This window comes from Triplophysa rosa, linkage group LG19 (assembly GCF_024868665.1).
Source record: "Triplophysa rosa linkage group LG19, Trosa_1v2, whole genome shotgun sequence".
Taxonomy (NCBI): domain Eukaryota; kingdom Metazoa; phylum Chordata; class Actinopteri; order Cypriniformes; family Nemacheilidae; genus Triplophysa; species Triplophysa rosa.
Genome location: NC_079908.1, coordinates 13,641,001 through 13,660,866, shown reverse-complemented (window position 1 = coordinate 13,660,866; position 19,866 = coordinate 13,641,001). Strand labels below are relative to the sequence as shown.

Sequence of the window (19,866 nt, the reverse complement as noted above, 5' to 3'; positions counted from 1 at the left end):
AACGCCTTTACACACGCACACAGTGCCACAATATGTCACATCTTTCTTTATTAATGTTCGTAAATGATCTGAGCTGGTGTGCAGGGTAAATGGTCTATACATATCTTCATGTGAGAATGATTCTGAATAAAAGGCTTGTATATATATTCAATGTTCGTATTTCCTCTCTCCATTACAATAAAAAAAGAAAGAAGACGAAAACATGTTCAAATAGCTACAAAGCCTCTACATTCCCCATGACATGGGCATGTAGCACTGGATTCTAACTAGTATAAGTACATCCATAACAACTCTAATAAGGGTGCATAGCATTCTAATTAAATATATTTTGTCATATATTTATACATATATTCTTTATTAAAAACATCTTTTCTGTGCATGTGCGCAGTTGCATTCCTTAGTACAGAGTAATATGATATTGCGTTTATATTGTCATTAATCCATTCTAAAGGAGTATAGGTGAAGTCTAGATTTTTGCAACAGTTAAACATTTTACATAAACTCTTTAATACATAACGATTGCAATGAATGAATCATTTTGTTCCGTTCAAAACAAACAAAAAAACAAAATATTTTCTTCCCTTTCCCCACTTTGTTTTCAGAATATTAAACATATTCAACCGTTACAGCAGCAATAAGGTACCGAACATGTTTCCATGTCCTTCATGCTAAGGTCACTATCCCTACCCACAACACCCCTCACTGACAGTCCTCATACGGCTGAGAGTGGATTTACCTATATATGTCACAAACCAGAAACATGGAAGAGAAATCATTTGTCAACACAAACCTGAGTGAACTGTGAAAAATAATATACAGTGTGAGGCAGAATTCATGAATGTCTCAATGACTGTTGGTGAGAAGGGATGTGTGCAATTTCACAAAGCAAACAACATCACTGAACCCCAGATAAAGAATCACAAGGATCTAATTTAAAATGTTTAAATACAAAGTACAATCAATGTCATTCATCCAATTGTCCATGCATTCCTTAATTAAACATGTCTTTGATTGGACGATAAGTTCATTCATTTATTCAGTTGATCATTCATGCGTCCGCTCATTCACTCATCTCAAACTAAATGATATGAATGTGTGAACCGAGATCACGGCGTGCCCATGACTATGTAAGCTACTGCGCTGTGGTTAAATGCTGAGCACCTTCCCTGATTTTCAGCATTCGGCTTGCCAGTCATGACTCCATAAACAATGCTTTGCCCATTACACAGCTATCTCCGTTCAGGGAACTCGAGTTGGTGTGTAGATCACGTAATTGCATACTGTTTGACCTTTGTGAGATACTTGTGCATGCTTACATCTTACAAATGCTACTAAAATGTTGGGTAAATACAGTAGATACTGAACACACAAGCACTCACAGAGACAGGTTCAGATGAACACGGAAACACGCACACCAGCGACAACGCAGTATCCCAACTGTTTCAGCACGTTGATATTATTGCTTTGGTAGACTATATTTTAAGAGTTATGTTTGGGCTCTTTCATAGTAAAATAAAATCAACAAAGGTGATCCATGCGAATGTTGTCAACAGGACATCGTTAACATGTGCTTGCAATAGTAAAGAATCCCGTAGGTGGACAAGTTAAGTATAACCTTGTTGGTATGTGTGAGTACTATGTTGGTACGTAATAGTAAGACATTTGAAACCAAAAAGTGAGACAGACAGTTGAGAGTTCACAGTTCAGGGGTCAATTTTAAGGTGGACTGTCACAGTGCTGTCTGTATATTTATCTGTCTATTTAAAACTGTACATCTAAAAGAAAAAGAAATCAAGTTTAAAATGCATCCTTTTCACCATCTTAAATCCCAAACATCACAAAAGCAGTTACTCAGAGATAGTCCCCAAGCCCCACGTGTCACAGCTACAATCATTTTTCACCAGCACAGCTTGATAAATAATATAGAATAAATCAAAACTAAGGGGCCGAGTGCCAACCCCAGAGAACAGCATGAAAAGAGTGTTAACCAGCATGCAATGCTACATTAGTCTCTGAAATCGGTCCGACATGGTGGCTTAGCATAAAGCGGAGTAACAAATGTGGATGAACAGATGGTCGGTTGGTCAGAGGTCGAGATGAAAATAGGGTCGTGAACTGTCAGAACACAATAGAAGACAATATAAGCGTGTGCCCTCCATAGGTTGTCAGAAACATGGGGTGTTGTACATACAGAGCTTTGCCACCTTCAAGTTAAGACCAAATGTTAACACTGTCCGAAGGAAGGGGGCCCTTTAAAATCATAGCAAAAGCAATAGGTGGCCGACAGAGTTCAAAGGAACACAAATACGTTTCACAAAGTCGGACGGACGTTCACGAGCAGGAGAGCACAGAGGCTTATTCTCATTTCCATGGCAAACACCAAATTAGCTCTGACCGATCCAGAAAAAAAGCTCAGAAGCAAGTACACATGCATTAGATACCGACACACGCACACACACCGACACACATTCACGTAGCATAGAGTGCATATATCACATTAAATAACAGGATAAAGGGCCTGTGTAAATGAAGGGACAGGCTTAGCATCAACTATGCTGCTGTGTTTTGACAATCCGTTCGACAAAATAAAGAACTGTTGCTTTTTTGGGCTGTTGTGTTCCAGAGACTCCTGTTTTTCAAGATAAAAGGTCGTTGAGTACCCCCCAACCCAATCCGGGAACGGCCCTTTACCTTGTACCCCCTCAGTTTTCTTAGATAATGACAGCTCGTAGGTCATGCACCAGCAGTCAGTCATGCGTTTACAGGAAGCACTTTTTGTTTGCTGTTGTTTTTTTCCGCGTTTTGTACAAAACAAGTTCATGCCCTAAGCTAGTTGCTTTTTTCTGTTTATAAATGTTACAAAACTACAGGTAGGACTCCTTCTCCTTTTCGTTCCGGTGACTTGACTGTTGTTGGGTTTGGACGGGATGTGTTGTTGATCTCTTTTACTGCTTGTTTTTAATTCCTCGGCTTATGTTTTTTCCCCTTGTTCCGTGTGTCGTCCTTTCTCCCAAGTGTGCGTAGGTGAAGGATGGTTTGGCAGTGGATGTCCGACCCTGGAAGAACAATCGCTCATAAACAAATTGCTTCTTTAAGTTAGAGATAGAATTCCATTTCCCCCAGCAAGCCAAACGAAGTCACGTTTTGTAGTACAACATACAACTGATGGTCATATCACTGGAGCATATCATACCTTCAGGACAATATGTGTTGGTTTCAGTGCTTTACTCTTCGTAGACTGGAGTGCTTCACGGCCTGTACATCCCTCTTCACATCCACACCCAACTGGAGCAAAGAGAGAAAAGACAAGGCTTTACAAACTCCCAGAGGATCTTACATTACTAGGGTTATTATATAAGTCTGCTGGAAGGAACTATAAAGTACTGGTCAACAAATATGTGTTTTTAATGGCCAATGCCGACATTTAGAGAGCAATAAACTGTAAAAAAAATGCGCACAAGCTGAAACATTTACTTCACCTGGTAACATGTGCATCTACAATGGATTTGTTCAATTTAAAACATTATTTAGAAATATATATTATTTCCTCTATATAGATATGGCTCTGAAAAGTGATCACTTGAAAATTATTTTCAGTTGTTCTCAATTGACTATTTGTAGGTATGTGTTAAGGTAAAATTATCATTTTTGTTTCTTTCTGTGTATTAGTGACAACATTTCTCCCAAACAAAATATAGCTGCAAGCAGCAATTATGGGGTCAAGCCCTTCAAAGGCACAAGGGAAATACATGTGGACATTTCTTTTAATGAGGTTTTGAAAAGCATATTTTGTTTCTATTAGTTTTTTGTTTTATCTGCATTCATTTGAGGAAAATGAAAACTGGACAGACTGGTCAATATAAGAAGTGATCTCTTAATTTTTTTGCAGATCTGTATATTTATAATGTAATTCAACAATAGAAAATATGGCATTTGAATGTACAGAAAACATCCTGTTTTAACTGATGGTATATGGTTATGGTATAGCCTAACTATAAATCTGAAACTGTGACACCCACCTTGCTCACAACATTCCCGTGCTCATCGGCAAACTTCTCTTCATGGAGGTGATCACCGGTGAGATCTATTGGATCATCCTTCTGCAAGGAGCAAACAACAGTTATGGTTCAATTCCATTCTCGGAAAACAATCCAATATCAGCACTTTCCCAAATTATGCACTTTGCTCAGACTGGACAGCCCAGAGGACACACCTGTGCCTTCCGTCTGTCCTTGTCCCATGCCAGCAATTCTCCCTCCTGATGGGAGAAGCCCAGCCCTTTATCAAAGGGCTGAGTGCCCAGCAGACGCCCACGCAGGACCTCCAAATGGCCTGTATCACATACCGGTGTAAGGAGGGCCTCCTGTGCTACACGTGACTGATTGTGGTCCTGGGACGATGACATCATGGCATCTATGGTCTGCTTTGCTTTGGGTTGGGACCAGCTGTGGAGGGAACCTTCTTTCTCCTGCGAGTACGGCTGGAAAGCCCCGCCACCAAGCCTGCAAAGTTTGGATGGAGAAATGCTGTGTAAGTTTTGTGTTGCTTGTCTGTCTAAAACAAATAGTGGCGTATGGATTGGATTCATACCTGTCTCCGTTGTGTTCTAACGCTCGTGTCAATCCGGTTCTCTCGCACAACTGGGCGTAGATCTGTTGCCCTGTAAGTACAGAAAACTTTTCCTCTGAACTTGCCCCCTTTCCACCCTTTCCTCCTCCTCTAGCTACACACGTCACACTGCCGCCCGCCACCACCTCTGTCCTCTTGCCCTCCGACCTCTGACCTCCGGCCTGCCCATTGTAGTTGGACTTTGGGACAGCGCCACTAGCCCAAGCTTTTTCCGTGCATCCGGATGCCAGGTCGTGCTGTATGTCATCTTCATCGACTTCCTCTTCTTCCTCCTCCTCCTCTAGCTCCATGATAGAGCCACTGGCCCCGCTGGCTCCGCTGCTAGGCCTCCCCAAGCTGCTGCAGGGCAGACTCAACGTGTTGGCCTCAGAGTCGTCCGCGCGGCTGCTGCAGTCCAGGGACGAGTCCTCGACTGTTACCAGTGACGGACTGACCCCCGCTGGCCACACCTGCACATCTGACATCTCCATCATCGTGTCCTCCTCAGTGGTGGCGATGGGAGCGCATTCCAGGCTGGACACCTCCTGCCAGTATGGCTCGATGCCCAGTGGGGAGGGCAGGCTGTACTGCATAGAAGCGGGGGAGAGCAGCTCCTCCTGCACCAGCCCATAACCTGGCCAGACAAGAAAGGCAACGCTAACACCACACAGACATAGTGGGGATATGTGAAGGGTCCCTGACCCTCTCTAAGAGGGCATGCAGCAGGACACACAGTGCTCGGTGTCCATTATTATAGATACGTGATTATAGTGCGTCATGGAAATGATCAGTTGGGAGGATTATTGTGAGTTTAACAGCAATAAATGTGGAAATAATTGTAAATGCAGGCTCATATGATTGTCCTTCTGTGAAAAGATATAAGGCATTTTATTTGTTCACAACAAGCAATCCACTATTAAAGGAATATTCTGTTTTACTACCGAATATCGACACTACCGTTCAGAAGTTTTGAAACATTCACTCATTCTTTATTTACACCTTTTCCACATTTTTGAATAAAAGTAAACTCGTGGAATACCATAGTATTGATTTATTTATGTTGTCACTAAAAACATACAAAACTATGTTGTGCGCTCTTTTGTTTGGCAGTTTTTTATCCAAGTCATCTATATCAAAACTACTTATTTCTAATGAAGTATTAAGAAATGAATATGTTGGCACAATTATATTTGTAATTTCAAACATTTAAACACACACCTTCACATAAAACATTTTTTTAAATCATGAGAAAAGAATTCAGTCAAGTATTTCAAAACCTTTGAACACTAGCGTCCTGTATATGTATCACACATGTGGCATGCTGTTGATTCCTAGACAATAATTTCTATGCAACCATACACTAAAATAAATGTCAACCCAGTAAAAATTAAATATGTACATATAATTGTTTATATGATTAATCGTGATTAAATGCATCCAGAATTAAATTTTGTGTTTACATAATACATGTCTGTGTATTGTGCATATTAATTTTGTATTTATAAAACATACACATACATGCATATATTTAAGAAAAATATAATACATAAAAATAAAAAACATTTATAATTTAAATAATTAGTAAATATAAATAAACACATCTAAATATTTTCTAATAAATATATACATGTATGTTTTTGTGTTTATAAATACAAAATTAATATGCACGGTACATGTATTATGTAAATACAAACTTTTCGAATTAATTGCGATTAATCGTTTGACAGCCCTAATTGTTGGAATAACTATTTATTTATTTGGAAAAACCATTCACTTGGAATTGGAATCGAAAACAAACAGATGTTTTTATATAATAATGTTGTAGGTGGAGTTACATTTTTGTTATTGAGGGGCATTTATTTTTGACTGAGTAGGAATATTTCGCTTTCGATCAGAATTTTAAAGCTTGTAATTTTGTCAAAATGTTAAAACATCCTTTTTAGGTGGGGCAACATTTCTACACAGTAAAATCGCCAGTGTTAAAAAAGGTCAAGTTAATTTGACCTTTTTTAACACTCGGGATTTTGCTGTGTTGGTGACTAAAGTTCTGGTAAAGTATTATGTAGTGTCTGAGTTGAGTTTGCAAAACACCAATTAAGATTGTACACATGCATCTTCCAGATACTCTCAAGCAAAAGTTTCTGTGTTCATTTAGGCTAAAAAATACATTTGTAAAGATAGGGTTGACAGGTAATTACATCACATCAGTCATCTGCTTACACATGTATGTTTAAATCTTGCGGTTATCTCATGGTGCTGTCTACTTCCTGCTAAGTTTTTATTTAAAGCCTAACTAAACATGTTTCCTGTACAGAGCAAGTTGAATTTATCATCTGTGGTAATCACAGCATGCCACAGATATAGTAAATAAATATTACATTGAAGAATACTCCTTTAACATACCTTCCTCCCACACATACACACTAACACTCTCAGTAATTCCAAAGAGATTCCTGTTAGATTTTTCTTTCTCAAGTATGTATGAAAGTTGTGTACAGGACCAAGCAGTACATCCAGTTTAACGAGTATGCAACAATGACTTTTTCTTGTGTGTATGATCATAATGCAGGTTTCACATTTCTATACATTGGGCATGTTCAAATCGATATGGAATAAATATAGCTGATATAGCTGTCCATTATTGTATGAAATGGAAGATAATATGACATATTAGAAACATTCAGCCTCAAGGATCCAAGAAAGCAAAGAGAATTGTGGTTATCAGTACAATAACAAGATTATCAATATTTAAATTCTTTTTAAAAATAAATGGATAATGCTATCAGTCAAATTCATCTTTAATCATCTTTTGAGTTTTCTCATTTTTTTGGCCAATAAATCATGTTCAAAATATGAGTGTAAGAAGGCAGAAATATGATCATTATGTATAATATTAACACAATATAAAAACAAAACAAAAGCATTAAAAGACCTGAATCTTTTTTATTTTAAATGGACTTTTATGGCAATTTATCCATGTGAAAAAAAGCTGTACAATAAACTATTTTTATAAGTTTATTATTTTGCTATCCAGCAACTGGTGCCACATAAGCTGATAGATGTATGAATAGATGGAAAGAAGGATGGTAAGATAATGAAAAGAAGAAATGAAGAAATGCTGAGAAGAACCTGATCATGAAAATGATAAATGAAGACCTTCGCTGTGCCCCCAGTAATGAGAACACACGTGCGTCAGACACACACTGCACACCGTGAGGTACAACACATCTACTGTCACTCTAATTCAAATACAACAGCAACACAACATGACGCAATGTGTAAAAAAGTGCTGACAAAATCACACAAACACAACACTATTTTTATATAGATAAAGCACATATGAAAACACACACCCAGACACACATACAAATCACTTACACGTGCAACCACAGTAAATGTAAAACACACACCAAATCACAAACTCACAACATAACACACACAATTATGGCTCTAAAATATTATGATACCACGCACGACACTGTGATCTGATTATCTTATCGACTAAGGAGTGTATGGAGTGAAATTTTTCTTTGTCTTATGCACACGCACACATACAGGTTTGGGCTGCATTCACATGCTTAAACAGATTTACATTTACATTACATCATTTATTAAATTGTTGCATAATTTGCTAACAACATATCTAATAGGCCTTTGGTAAGATTTAGATTTTAGCCACTAGGTGTCGCTAATGGCTATACTATTTCACCTGTAAATACAGCCCATTACATCAGCAACAGAGCCCTGTGGTAAAAAGGGTGTCACACTATGATTGCGTGACACACAAACATACACACACACGACATCAAAAGACACGAACAGGAATATCTCAGTTAAAACATAACGTTTCAAAAATGCTTCCGCAACGTAAGAGTCACAGATCCATTTCCAGAGCATTATGTAAACTGTAGCCAACAAAACAGCAGGGCGTAGAACCACAACATCAACAGTTACCAAAGATGAGGAGAGTTTCTCAGATTATTGTTCAAGGAGTTAAACCATCACTCAGGAAAACAATTAGTGAAATATACACAAGGAGAATATTTGTACGTTAAAAGCATGCCATGCACACAAGTCTGTTAAAGAACAAGAAAAACAAAGGCTTTATTCGAAGCCTCACAATACACAGTTTTTTTCTAGAAAACACAAGCAACATGCACGTGCATACAGACACAGTGCAGCTCCCACACGAAATGGGAACTAGCAACAAAAGAAAAAAACTAAACAAGAATGAGAGGAAAAGGAGGCCCAGAGGAGGTCATTATGAGGTCAGAGGTCGAAGAGGAGAGCTGTGAAGAGGAAGAGCAGGGCGGCTGTGCTGCAGATGACGTGTTCGGAGAAAGAGAGAGAGAGACGATCGCAGACACAAGTATGGAGGCCCCTTAAGAAGTAATCCTCCATACGAGCCTGCATACTGCTCTCTGTTTTTCATATTTTAAAACACACCCCGGTATCCAAATACACACTGAATTTGCGTTTGGTAGCATTACTGCTGGTTTTTACGCTGTGCACTTTAACCGCTTTAAAATGACTATCAATAAACGCAGCATTTGAGGACACTTGATGTCTCGAATTAGTCGAATAACGCCGCCACGTGTGGTGACAGTTTATCCCTACTAAGAATTTCGTTTAGTAATGAATAATCAAGGCGGAAATGATGGCATTGCCATGACATGCCTGATTCATCAGTGATGAAAATAGAAAAATCAGAGCAAAAAATTCAGTTTCATCAAGTCCTGTCTGAAATGTTCTTTCATCCCAAATTTCATGCTATGGATTACTGGGAAGGCTAAAGCTAATATGCAATTAGTGGCCAACCCATGCAATTACAAACATCTAAGCTTTGGGTTGCTTGTCAATTCAACAATTTCCAAAGGATTAGAAGATCAGTGCAAGTTGCGGTACGTTCTTACCGTTGATGACACTTGGAGAAAGCATGGTGGAGTCACGATCAGCCAATCTGCAGGCTCCTTCCTCCGCTTCCTCGAGAGTCGCCTGTGGAGCCTGATCCTCCAGAGACTTCACAATGTCTGACCGGTCAATGTTCTTCAAAGCTCCATACAGATTCTCCACTGAAGAACATGTGATGATGGAGGAAGAGTTCGCTTTACAACAATCTGATCTTTTAACACTTAAAACACCCGATTCGCCATTATGTAAAGTATATCCTGTAAATGAATGTACAAAGTCACAGTGAGGTGGAATATTAATTCGAGATCCTCACACTTGGCTTTCTTGTCCTCTCGGCTAACCCACAGGTTGAGGAGAGCTGAACTTTGGTCCAGTAGGGAGTTGGGATTCTCCACTCTGATCCGATTAATGTCGTCCACACCAAACTGCAGCTCCCTCGCCAGCTCTACAAACACAACACATGAAAGAACACATAGCACGTGAGTTTAGGGGGATGGATTATTACCATGAGGGAAGGAGATAATAAAATCAGATTGTTACCTGTCCAGCTCAGTCCCAGCTGTTCAGATATTAGTGAGATCTTCATCTCAGTTTTCTCTATGACATTCACAGTGGCTGGATCAAAGAGAAATGATATCACAGTTTTTTACTTAAATACTGTTTGGTATTGATTACAAGGATGATATTTCAATGTGACACAGTTAAAGCGCCATACTGGGAGACTAAGAGACGTACATCTAGGATGGGATGATGGTAAATTATTGCATAAATTTCATTTTTGGGTAAACTATTCCCTTAAAACACAATATACAGCCGCGGAAAAAAATTAAGAGACCCATCCAAATGTTCATTTAATCAGCATTTCTAGATGTATTTTGTTCATTTCAGTCCAGTGTCTGTTCAATTTCAACAAAACCAAACCTCAGGAGTCAGTAGTGACAAAGTCATCCAACAGCAATGTGAAAGACTGACAGCATGTTAAGATGTTATTGCATAAAAAAATATTTTTGAACTTTTCCTAAATAAATAAATACATTTATATACATACAATACATTTACAAATATTACTGTTGTTGTATTGCTTAAAGGTGAATACAAACTTGTTTTCTTTGTAGTATTTGAGGTCTGAAAAAACACACAGCATCTTTTCTGTTATTTTGACAATTTTAATATCAATTTCAGAATTCCCAATTGCTTTAGCATTTTCCAAACCTGATGGCTCTTGTTATCCAGCATCATCTTGTGTGCGTCTTAAGGCTAAAATACACTACAAGACTTTTTGATTTGATCAGTTATATGTATCAATATAAATCTGATATACATATCAGTTAGTGTGTTTCTATCTGAAACTTTCAAAAATTGTGCAAGTGTATGATGTCTAGTTTAAAAAAAATCTGCTCAGATTTTAAAAGTCTTGTAGCGTATTCCAGCCATTACTCTTGTTCAAAGGAGTTTAAATCTGGTCAACATCTCAAATTTGCCTCTTTGATTAGTGACCTATAACTAGTGTTGAATCTTAAATATTACTTATTTAAATTGTGTTACAACATGACTTTGTACATAACATTTCCTGCTGTTCATTTTTTGGTCTAAATTAGATGATAATGATTTTTGTGTGATGTATATCACATTAGCAGTGGCTAAAGTGAATTACAGAAACCCTAATGGAAACCACCTGAATGGCCTCTATCATGGCTTTGTAGTGAAATACAGCCTCTATAATGCAACAGTAATTATATATCAATATATCAATCCACTACAAAATTCCCAGTAAACTTGATAAAAGTAATAACCAACCAAACCGACCGAAACCATAATGCTGGTCAACACTTACCTAAAACTGGTCAAAATCTGCCCTCTACATACATTAGTTGGCATCATCCCCTTCGAGAACACTGACGATGGTGAAGTGTCTTGGACATCTAAGACACCTCAAACCTCCCAGACCCTTTCTACTACGACTCTACCGTACCTCTAAACAAGCAACATTTTGCAGTCTTTCCCTTACTAAAGCTCATTCTCAAAAGCTGGAGCTTGCCATGCTAAGAGTATTACAGCTGGAATCAAACCAGCACCATGCGCTATATTTCTGCTCATTCGCTCTGTGGCTCGACCTCTGAGACCTGCCTGTGTTAGAGATAGCCCCTCTGAGCGCAATCCCACCACCACCCTGAAAGAAGGCAGTGCTTAGCATCAATCAGAGCCATGCATGAATAAATGGGCAGGTATAGAAGCAAGGACATGGGCACAGCATTCAGAAGCCCCCCTTCTCTTCTGCTGAAAGGACAGCAATATGTCTTACCCAGGCCCGACTCATTTAGGGCGCTGTATCTCTCTCTCAGGGCAAGAGGGGTCAACGTTCTCCGTCTCTCGTCACTGCCCACCACCTTAAAGAATAAAAAAGAATACACACAAGGAACTGACATAAGAGTCAGAAAAACAATATTCAAAGGTGATAGGGTCATTTTCAGGAAACCATTCTAACGGCAGTAATGGTTAAAATATATAATATGAATGAATTATTTTATTGCATTTTCTGCTGAAAATCTCATTACTGTAGGTACAGTTTTCCACATTTAAAAGTTACATTTATATTTTCTATAGAAATATAATTCAATAATGTCTAATTATGTATTATGTATGTATAATGAATAAGAACATGCTTAGGCATCATGGCTTCTTTTTTTTAGCAAAACATGCAATAATATTGAATTTTAGACTGTTATAGAAATAACATTTTTAAGGTTTTATTTTGATTTTTTTAAGTTGTTTCATTAATACTTTAAACAGGTAAGATGTTTTTAATTGTCTAAAAGAAAAACTATTCTTGGTCATCAATCTTGGTCTTGGACACCAAGATTCTGTGAGAATCACCGGATTAGAGATTTATTTGATTTGATTTTAATAATGTAATATTCTTTTTACACAAGATGGTAATACCACCAATTGAAATTTTACTAAATCCATCCTGAAGGTGCACCAAGATTCGTATCAAACCAAAACTAAATAAATAAGGTGATACCAGGTGAAAATGACAACATCAGTAATTCACAAACAATCCTATCCAGCCAGGAATAGATTTCTCAGAGGACAGCTAAAAAACAACATACAATGAACTCTATAATTTTTCATAAATTGTACGAGAATCCAGACAGGATTAAAACCCTAAAGCACGTCTGCAAAACAAACAACCCGACCTCCTGTGAGAAAACGAATCCCGTGTGGACAGAGCTAAACCGTGGTTTAAAGATCTAACGAACGGCCTCTTCACCTTTACACAAGCTGGCATGGTGATGTTGAGGTTGCACAGCACGTGCTGCGTGTCCTCATATTTGGTGGACTTGCGCAGGAAGGACAGGAACCCGGTGGCTTCTTTGTTGGCGTCTCGTACCTGATGAGCCGGAGGAGATGGAGAGGCCGGGGGCAACAGATGGACGGAGAAGAACAGGAGTGGAGGATAAAAGAAATGGGAGATGAAGGGTGAAATAAGAACAAAAGGGGAAGATGAATGACGAGAGAGACAGAAGCAGAGAAAAACAAAGATTAAAGAGCATTAGACAGAGCAGCTGCCTGGACGTGACTCATACAGGTAGGCGGGAGATGGGGGAGGGGATGGAGGCAGTCCATAGGCAGGCTAGAGACAGAGAGAGATTTACCTTCGCTTTTACCTGGACGTCTGTGAGATCAGACGGTAAGAGAGTGACCGTGAGGAAGAGAGAGAGAGACAGTGAGACAGACATACAGACAGGCAGGCAGGCAGGCTAGAAGGTGAAAGAGTTAAGGGCATGCTCACGACACTAATACAAGATTACGAGGTGAATCGCTACAAAACAGAGCAGCTCATCTGATGCTGACCCATCACAGACTGAGATGCAAAGTGTAAGCCACAGTGACACACACACAAAGTATGAAGACTAGAAACTTAAAAAGAGACACAAGTGAAGAGAGACGGACAGCACAGGGTGGGAAAATGTTTGGACTGGAAATGATTAGGTACATTGAAGGCTAGGGCTGCAAGATTTGGTCAAAAAAATCATACTGTGATTATTTTGACAAATATTGCAATTATTGATATGTTAAAATACTGAACATCTTATATGGCAGCTGTTTAAATAGTTAAGATAGAATGCCCATCATAACACTGAGCTCTTAAAAAAACACTATATTGCACAACTTAGTGAAACAGAAGCTAGTTCTCGTTGAATTCGCATTGTACATGAACTTGAAAGTGGACTCAGACCCTTAAAGGGATACTCCACCCAAAAATGAAAATTCTGCCATCCTCACCCTCAAGTTGGTCCAAACCTGTATAAATTTCTTGTTTGGTTGAACACAAAGAAAGATATTCGGAAGAATGTTAGCAACTGAGGCTGAGTAAAAAACTCAAACCATTTTTTTGGCCGGCGGACTGTCCACGAACCGTGGAGGCCGTGACCTTCGCCAACCTGCTGTACCGTGAGCTGATGTCAGTGCCGTACATGGCCAAATTTGTGGTGTTCGCTAGGATGAAGATGAATCTTGTAACCCAGTCCACTTATGAATATAAACTATTAATATTTACTTTACCATCAGTCTCAAAATTTCTTGGAGTAAAGCTAGTATATTTAATCTTCACTTTTTGCTTAACTTTGAAGCGAGCGGCGTATGCAAATAAAGTACGTGAGAAATAATTGACGACGGGCCGTAGAATTCTTAGAAAATAATGCACACCCCGAGGTTTTCTAAGAATTCAACGGACCGGAGTCAATTATTCAGCTTATACCACGGTTACCACGTTGTTCTGATGTTTGTTGTCAAGACATTTTTAAGGTATTTATCCTGGAATGCGCTCATTTCTAATAGGACGCTAATTTAATAGGACTCATTACTTATGCGTCTCAACTCAAGACATTGCTTGAGCCTGTAGGCCGATGCATTTATCAGAGAGCGAGCGAGAGGAAGACAGACAGCACAGCACATAAGCACATGCATTTGCTTCATTTAGACAGAAAAGCCAAGTATCCATATTTGTTTTCGCCGTATTCAACAGCCTGGTCATATCAGAAAAGCATTTGGAGAAAAAACATGACACCGAGTTTTCTGTGCCAGCTGTGTTTCTCACTGTGCCATAGAAAGCTTACTGCTGTGTATTTAAAGGCCGTTTATCTCTTCCACAGACGTAATTTTGACTTTAAGCCAATCATTAAACAAATAAAGATGTTGTTTTTTGTTATTTTCGTGTTTCTATGTGTTATCTTCAACACGCTGATTGTGTCATGTCATGTGGATTGCCATTACCTTTGATATACGCTTTCGTTTTTCGTCTGGACAGTCCAGCACAGCGCTGCCACCTAGTGTTGTTGTTGAAATTGTCATGCTGTCCATAAGTATTAATAGTTATTTCTTCTCAGTCAATGGAAATTATTCTGTCACTTTGTTTGTTGTTAGATCTTTATTCAGTGGTGGACAGTAGGCTACAGTAACCTTATTCAGTTAAACTTGGCGCAGTGATATTGAACTGTAATTCGGTCGACAGATCTGGAACTACTTCACATAGGTGTGCGTTTGACTGAAAAAGAATGCACACCCATAGAATGTTCGTCAGCCAACCAGAATGAAGCATTCCACAGCCCCGTGGTATAATATTTAATAATAACTACAGGTATCTAATAATTTTGATAGATCATATATCGATTTTATTTCAATTTCTTGTGCAGCCTTAGTGGTTTAAGACGTTTGAAAGGACAAAAGTTGACATGATGATCAGACAAATTGATTAAAAATGCAAACACACACACACACACACGCGCACACACACGCACACACACACACACATATAAACAGATGTATGGGTTGACTGAAAAGACAAGGCATCAGGACAGGAAAGGATACTGTGAACTTCTGGGTAAATGTTTAGTCTCACACACGCACGCACGCACGCGCACACACACACACACACACACACACACAGAGGTAGTTAAATGAAAGACAGATAGGCTCACCTTTACAGAGACAGGTAGCCGGTTGTCTCTGAAGGCCTGGAAACTGAAACTCCGCGGCTGCTGGGTGGCTTTCCTCACTGGCACCATGTTTCCGGAACATTCTAAGTGCAGCGGCATCCCCTCCATCACCTGTGGGAGGAAACAGAAGGTGAAGAGTGAGTCAGAGATTGTTCACGTTTGATCACGTTTATTGTGCACACATATGCATCTATACTAAACTGGTTGAATTTTATTATTTACTTGCCTTTTGCAATTGTGTTTTTTTGCGTTGATCTCTCTCAGAAATTGTATAGAAATTTTACCTCGATGTCCCTGCTGCGAGCCACCTCTGAGAAGTTCTCGTGCAGCTCCAGGGTTTTGTCTATTTTGTCGTCCGTCATGCAGTAGCAGCGCAGGCGACCCTCTCTGACATCATTCATCTTAGCGAACACCACAAATTTGGCCATGTACGGCACTGACATCAGCTCACGGTACAGCAGGTTGGCGAAGGTCACGGCCTCCGCGGTTCGTGGACAGTCCGCCAGCCAAAACCTGCGGCGAAAAAGAGGATAGACAAGCGTACGAAAGAGAACAAAAGAGGGTCATGAGGGACAATGTATTGTAAATGTGTATAAATTATCTGATGAATTACTGCTGCCGTGATCTATAGATAATGCTCGTGAAGATCTCTTTTAAATTAGTTTTGTTGTGCAAACAGCTCTGAGTTTCATGAATACAAAGCCTAATTTGCATAAAAGGAGGCGTGTTTGAACGGCAAATGATAATGACTTTATTAAAATATTCGCAACGTTAATTCAGCACATTTTGTTTCTTGAATTTTAGGGAAATAGTAAACAAGATGCATGTCTTTGAATTAAAAGTGAACCATGCGTTGTTTGATGAATTAAACCCTGTGTGATCGTCCCGGTTTTTGTGTCCGTTTGTGCTCACCTTGCGGACACGTTAGTGGTGAAGTTGGCACAGTTGTGAGAATACATAAGCTTGGTGGTACCAGTGATGTCCTCCCACTGAGCGGGGGCGGTGCCACCTGCAGAAGGTTTACAGCTTTTTATAAAATCTGTTTTTTTTCAAGAAACACCATCTGGAATAACTTGCAGAGTCTATCTTTATCTCTGTGTCCCTCTCCAGGCAGGACACCAGTCTGTTTCAGCCTTTTCCAAGCAGTTTGGCAGGACAGCTACATCAAATCTGGCTGAGGCTGAAAAAGACTGGTGTTCATCTTTCTTTCTTAAAACAAGCATATCATTTTTGATATTGACCACAAGGTGATTTTTGTACCAATAACACTGCAGAGGAGGCGGAGACTGGTAGTGTCCCCCTCACCAGCGTCACGTGGGCTCTCCCTCCAGGATGGAGGTAAAGGGATGCGGAGCCCAATCGGTCGGTGGAATTTACGCCGACGAGGCTCTACTGTCACGACGGGGCTGAACGTGGCCTGGTTTCCTAACTGCCGAGTCAGCAGCTCATCAGGGATTGGCTGAGCCTGTGCAAAGAGAGATGAAAATAGAATGTAAAGATTTAGTTATTAATGTGACGAAAATCTATACATTTTTATAACTATTTTACTTTGTATATTTTTATTATATCCATATGAAACATTTTTAAACTTGACAATTTTTTACACAGCTATAATTTCTCGGAACTATGATTAATAAAATATTTGTTTTACAGTCAAGGAGAATGTTGCACAAGATCAGATTTTCTGGTCAAGTTGTTTTTATTTAGCGTGCAAGGGGACCTGGCTTAAGTCCCAAACAAGCAAATAAAAGATAAAATTACATAAGAATGGGTCATTTCTGTTTTAATTGAACACTTTTGCACTGTAATGCTCAAACAATCATCTTTTTACTATTTTTTATATTTGTACCCAAAATTAGTTTCATGAATAGGTATAATGCTTGTGGTTTTAATCGTTTGCATTTATGAATTTATCAGATGTTTTCATCCTAATCTTTTTCTATCTCACCTGCAGGCCAAGTCGGACCCTTTTGGTTACCGCTGTCTCAGGGAAAATAGACTGGACCTGGGGAACCAGTTTACTTGTCAGCTGACCGCCCTCTGGGCCAATGAGATCGCTCTCCTGCTGGATACGTGACACCACAGCAAAGTACAGCGGGAAGTCTGTTGAGATTATGCGCCGGATTCTCTTCTTTTCTAGCTCCTCTTGACTTTCCAGGTCTGATGAAGTCAGAAAACAAAAGTCAATAATAATACAAATTTGAAAAAAAAGACATTTGAAAAACATTTAAAAGCTTATGAATTAAGTAAACCATACCTTCATCCATGCCGTTAAGGATGGTCTCCAGCACGTCATCGCCATAGCGATTACGATGCTCTTTCCATACCGAGCCGTTCTCACTTCGCAGAACCACCAGTTCCCGATCGCCCCGACTCAGAGATGCAAAGTGAGGAATCTCCACTATCACAGGCCTGAGGAAGATGATGGGAAGTTATAAAAATGGGCTAAATTAATGAAATGTTAACGGAAAAAAATCTTTAGTTCTATTCTATACTGTTTTTTGCTGACAACTAGGTTAATACAAGAATCAGTTCTGTTTTCCTCAAATTTAGTAAAAGAACATTTAGGGGTGGTTTCCCGGACAGGGATTAGTTTAAAGCAACAGTTTAAAACTTTTGCTCAAGAGTTCCCCCATGTGGTTGAAGAGCGCAATTGTCTGTTACCAGTGTTGGTAAATAAGGTCGCTGTATAAGCCTCCCCGCAATACAAGTGAATTTGTTATCTAAGCTGATGGAACCGGCGAATGCAGAAACGTTTGGAAACCATGTTCCACTCTTCCACCATAATTAAGTTAGGATATTCAAGACATTTTTAAAAACAAAATTCTTCCCATCTCTATTGTGTAAACGCACACACAAGCTCTTACCCCAGGAACTGCATACTGGAAGGCCCCAGTGAGATAATACGTGATGCGAGCCCCTCTCCCTCCACCAGAGGGGGTGGGGTGGTGAGTTTCTGTGGTTTGACCAGACGGCAGGTGATGCGTGTGGGGGCGGCACAGGTGCGTGGCGGGATGATGACACGCAAACCATTATGTCTGCTGCCACGCATAGACCCGCCTCTTGCATCCACCATGAAGCTAACCAGAAACCTGTGAAACAACGACCACTTTACAGTGTGTATATACAGAACGTGTCTACAACTGTATTCTCTGTGTGCCTTGACACATAATAAAAAATAAATATAGAATCTGATGTTTTTGGGGCATTTTTTTTTCTTTTCACTTTACCTGTTTTTTTCTCCATGGTAACACCAGTAGTGAAATTAGGCCTACTTGTAATTCTTTGCTTTTGCAAAATATCTTCATAATTCACACACCTTGAAAAAAATCTGAATTCTTATTGCTAAAAAAAATCTCATTTAGACACTTATGACAGTGGAGACATGTATAAAAGTAAGCATTTATGAACAACAGATAAATACGTAGATAACACAGGTGAAGAGCCATCAGTAAGGTCATTGAGGGTGAATACTTCAGCATGTGTGCTATCGGGATCTGTTTGTTTGGATGTGTAGTGACTGCACTGACCCAGTGTGGATGGGGCTGGCCACTGGGCTAACGTTGTCTGAGGTCTCTGTGGCTGGACTACTGGGGATAAGAGAATCCTCATCATACTCCTTTGGCAAAGGGACAGGGGTGTGCTGCAGACACACGCGAGTAGCACAGATCACACACGCACAAAGACACGCACAAACACAAAAAAGTACAGACGGCTTTATGAACAAGAGAACAAGTGAAAGAGAGAGAAAAGTGCAAACTCAGTCTGCTTTAAAAACCAGGTCAAACTGGCTTAGTCAAGATGGGTTGTGGAACATGGTTAACTAGGTAAATAAAGCCCTTGACATCATAGCCAAGATGTTCAAGCAACAATAAACAAGTTGACCCTGGCCTCACCAGATGATCAACCATCCACCAGTTTGAAAGCTGGTTTAATGTGTGTTTTTCAGCATAAAACATTCTTATTTTCAGATAAGGACGCAGAAAATAATAATACCTGGTCCAGCATGACAGTTTCGGGTGACACGCATGGAATTCTGGGAATTGCAGGTGAGTACGGTCTGGGGAGAATAGAGGAGAGAGTAAATCTAACACAATTTTAGACATGACTAAAAAATGCTAAAAAAATCCCTTTTTCTATATTATTGAATTATTTTCTCGACTTTTGACCTACGTTGTGCCCAGTCCACTCTCAAAGTCTCTCAGGGTTTTCTTAGGGGAAAGAAAATCATCGTCCTGGTCTTTCAGATCATCCAGCTTCAGATAGCGAGCCCCGTCCATCCCGAGAAGCTCATCACCTACATACAGCACAATATTTATCAGAGACTCCACAAAGGAGGCTTTCAGAA

The 19,866-nt window shown here is 39.5% G+C and overlaps 1 protein-coding gene across 4 annotated transcripts in view; it reads right to left on the bottom strand.

The window, feature by feature from the left end:
- Positions 1-7: 7 nt before the first annotated feature.
- ank1b (ankyrin 1, erythrocytic b) overlaps positions 8-19,866 on the bottom strand; it is a 63,101-nt gene continuing 43,242 nt past the window's right edge. For all 4 annotated transcript variants that reach the window (XM_057359474.1, XM_057359475.1, XM_057359476.1 and 1 more), the window contains 20 exons: positions 19,692-19,815; positions 19,515-19,578; positions 19,049-19,161; positions 18,386-18,610; positions 17,776-17,930; positions 17,467-17,678; positions 16,779-16,983; positions 16,431-16,527; positions 15,803-16,031; positions 15,501-15,629; positions 12,791-12,910; positions 11,822-11,906; positions 10,060-10,134; positions 9,833-9,964; positions 9,522-9,680; positions 4,591-5,242; positions 4,214-4,502; positions 4,020-4,100; positions 3,194-3,285; positions 8-3,056 (listed from right to left, as the gene is read on the bottom strand). In XM_057359474.1, coding sequence (XP_057215457.1) covers positions 3,217-3,285; positions 4,020-4,100; positions 4,214-4,502; positions 4,591-5,242; positions 9,522-9,680; positions 9,833-9,964; positions 10,060-10,134; positions 11,822-11,906; positions 12,791-12,910; positions 15,501-15,629; positions 15,803-16,031; positions 16,431-16,527; positions 16,779-16,983; positions 17,467-17,678; positions 17,776-17,930; positions 18,386-18,610; positions 19,049-19,161; positions 19,515-19,578; positions 19,692-19,815 — 3,215 coding nt within the window. In that variant the 3' untranslated portion in view covers positions 8-3,056; positions 3,194-3,216. The remainder of the gene's footprint in view (positions 3,057-3,193; positions 3,286-4,019; positions 4,101-4,213; positions 4,503-4,590; positions 5,243-9,521; positions 9,681-9,832; positions 9,965-10,059; positions 10,135-11,821; positions 11,907-12,790; positions 12,911-15,500; positions 15,630-15,802; positions 16,032-16,430; positions 16,528-16,778; positions 16,984-17,466; positions 17,679-17,775; positions 17,931-18,385; positions 18,611-19,048; positions 19,162-19,514; positions 19,579-19,691; positions 19,816-19,866) is intronic.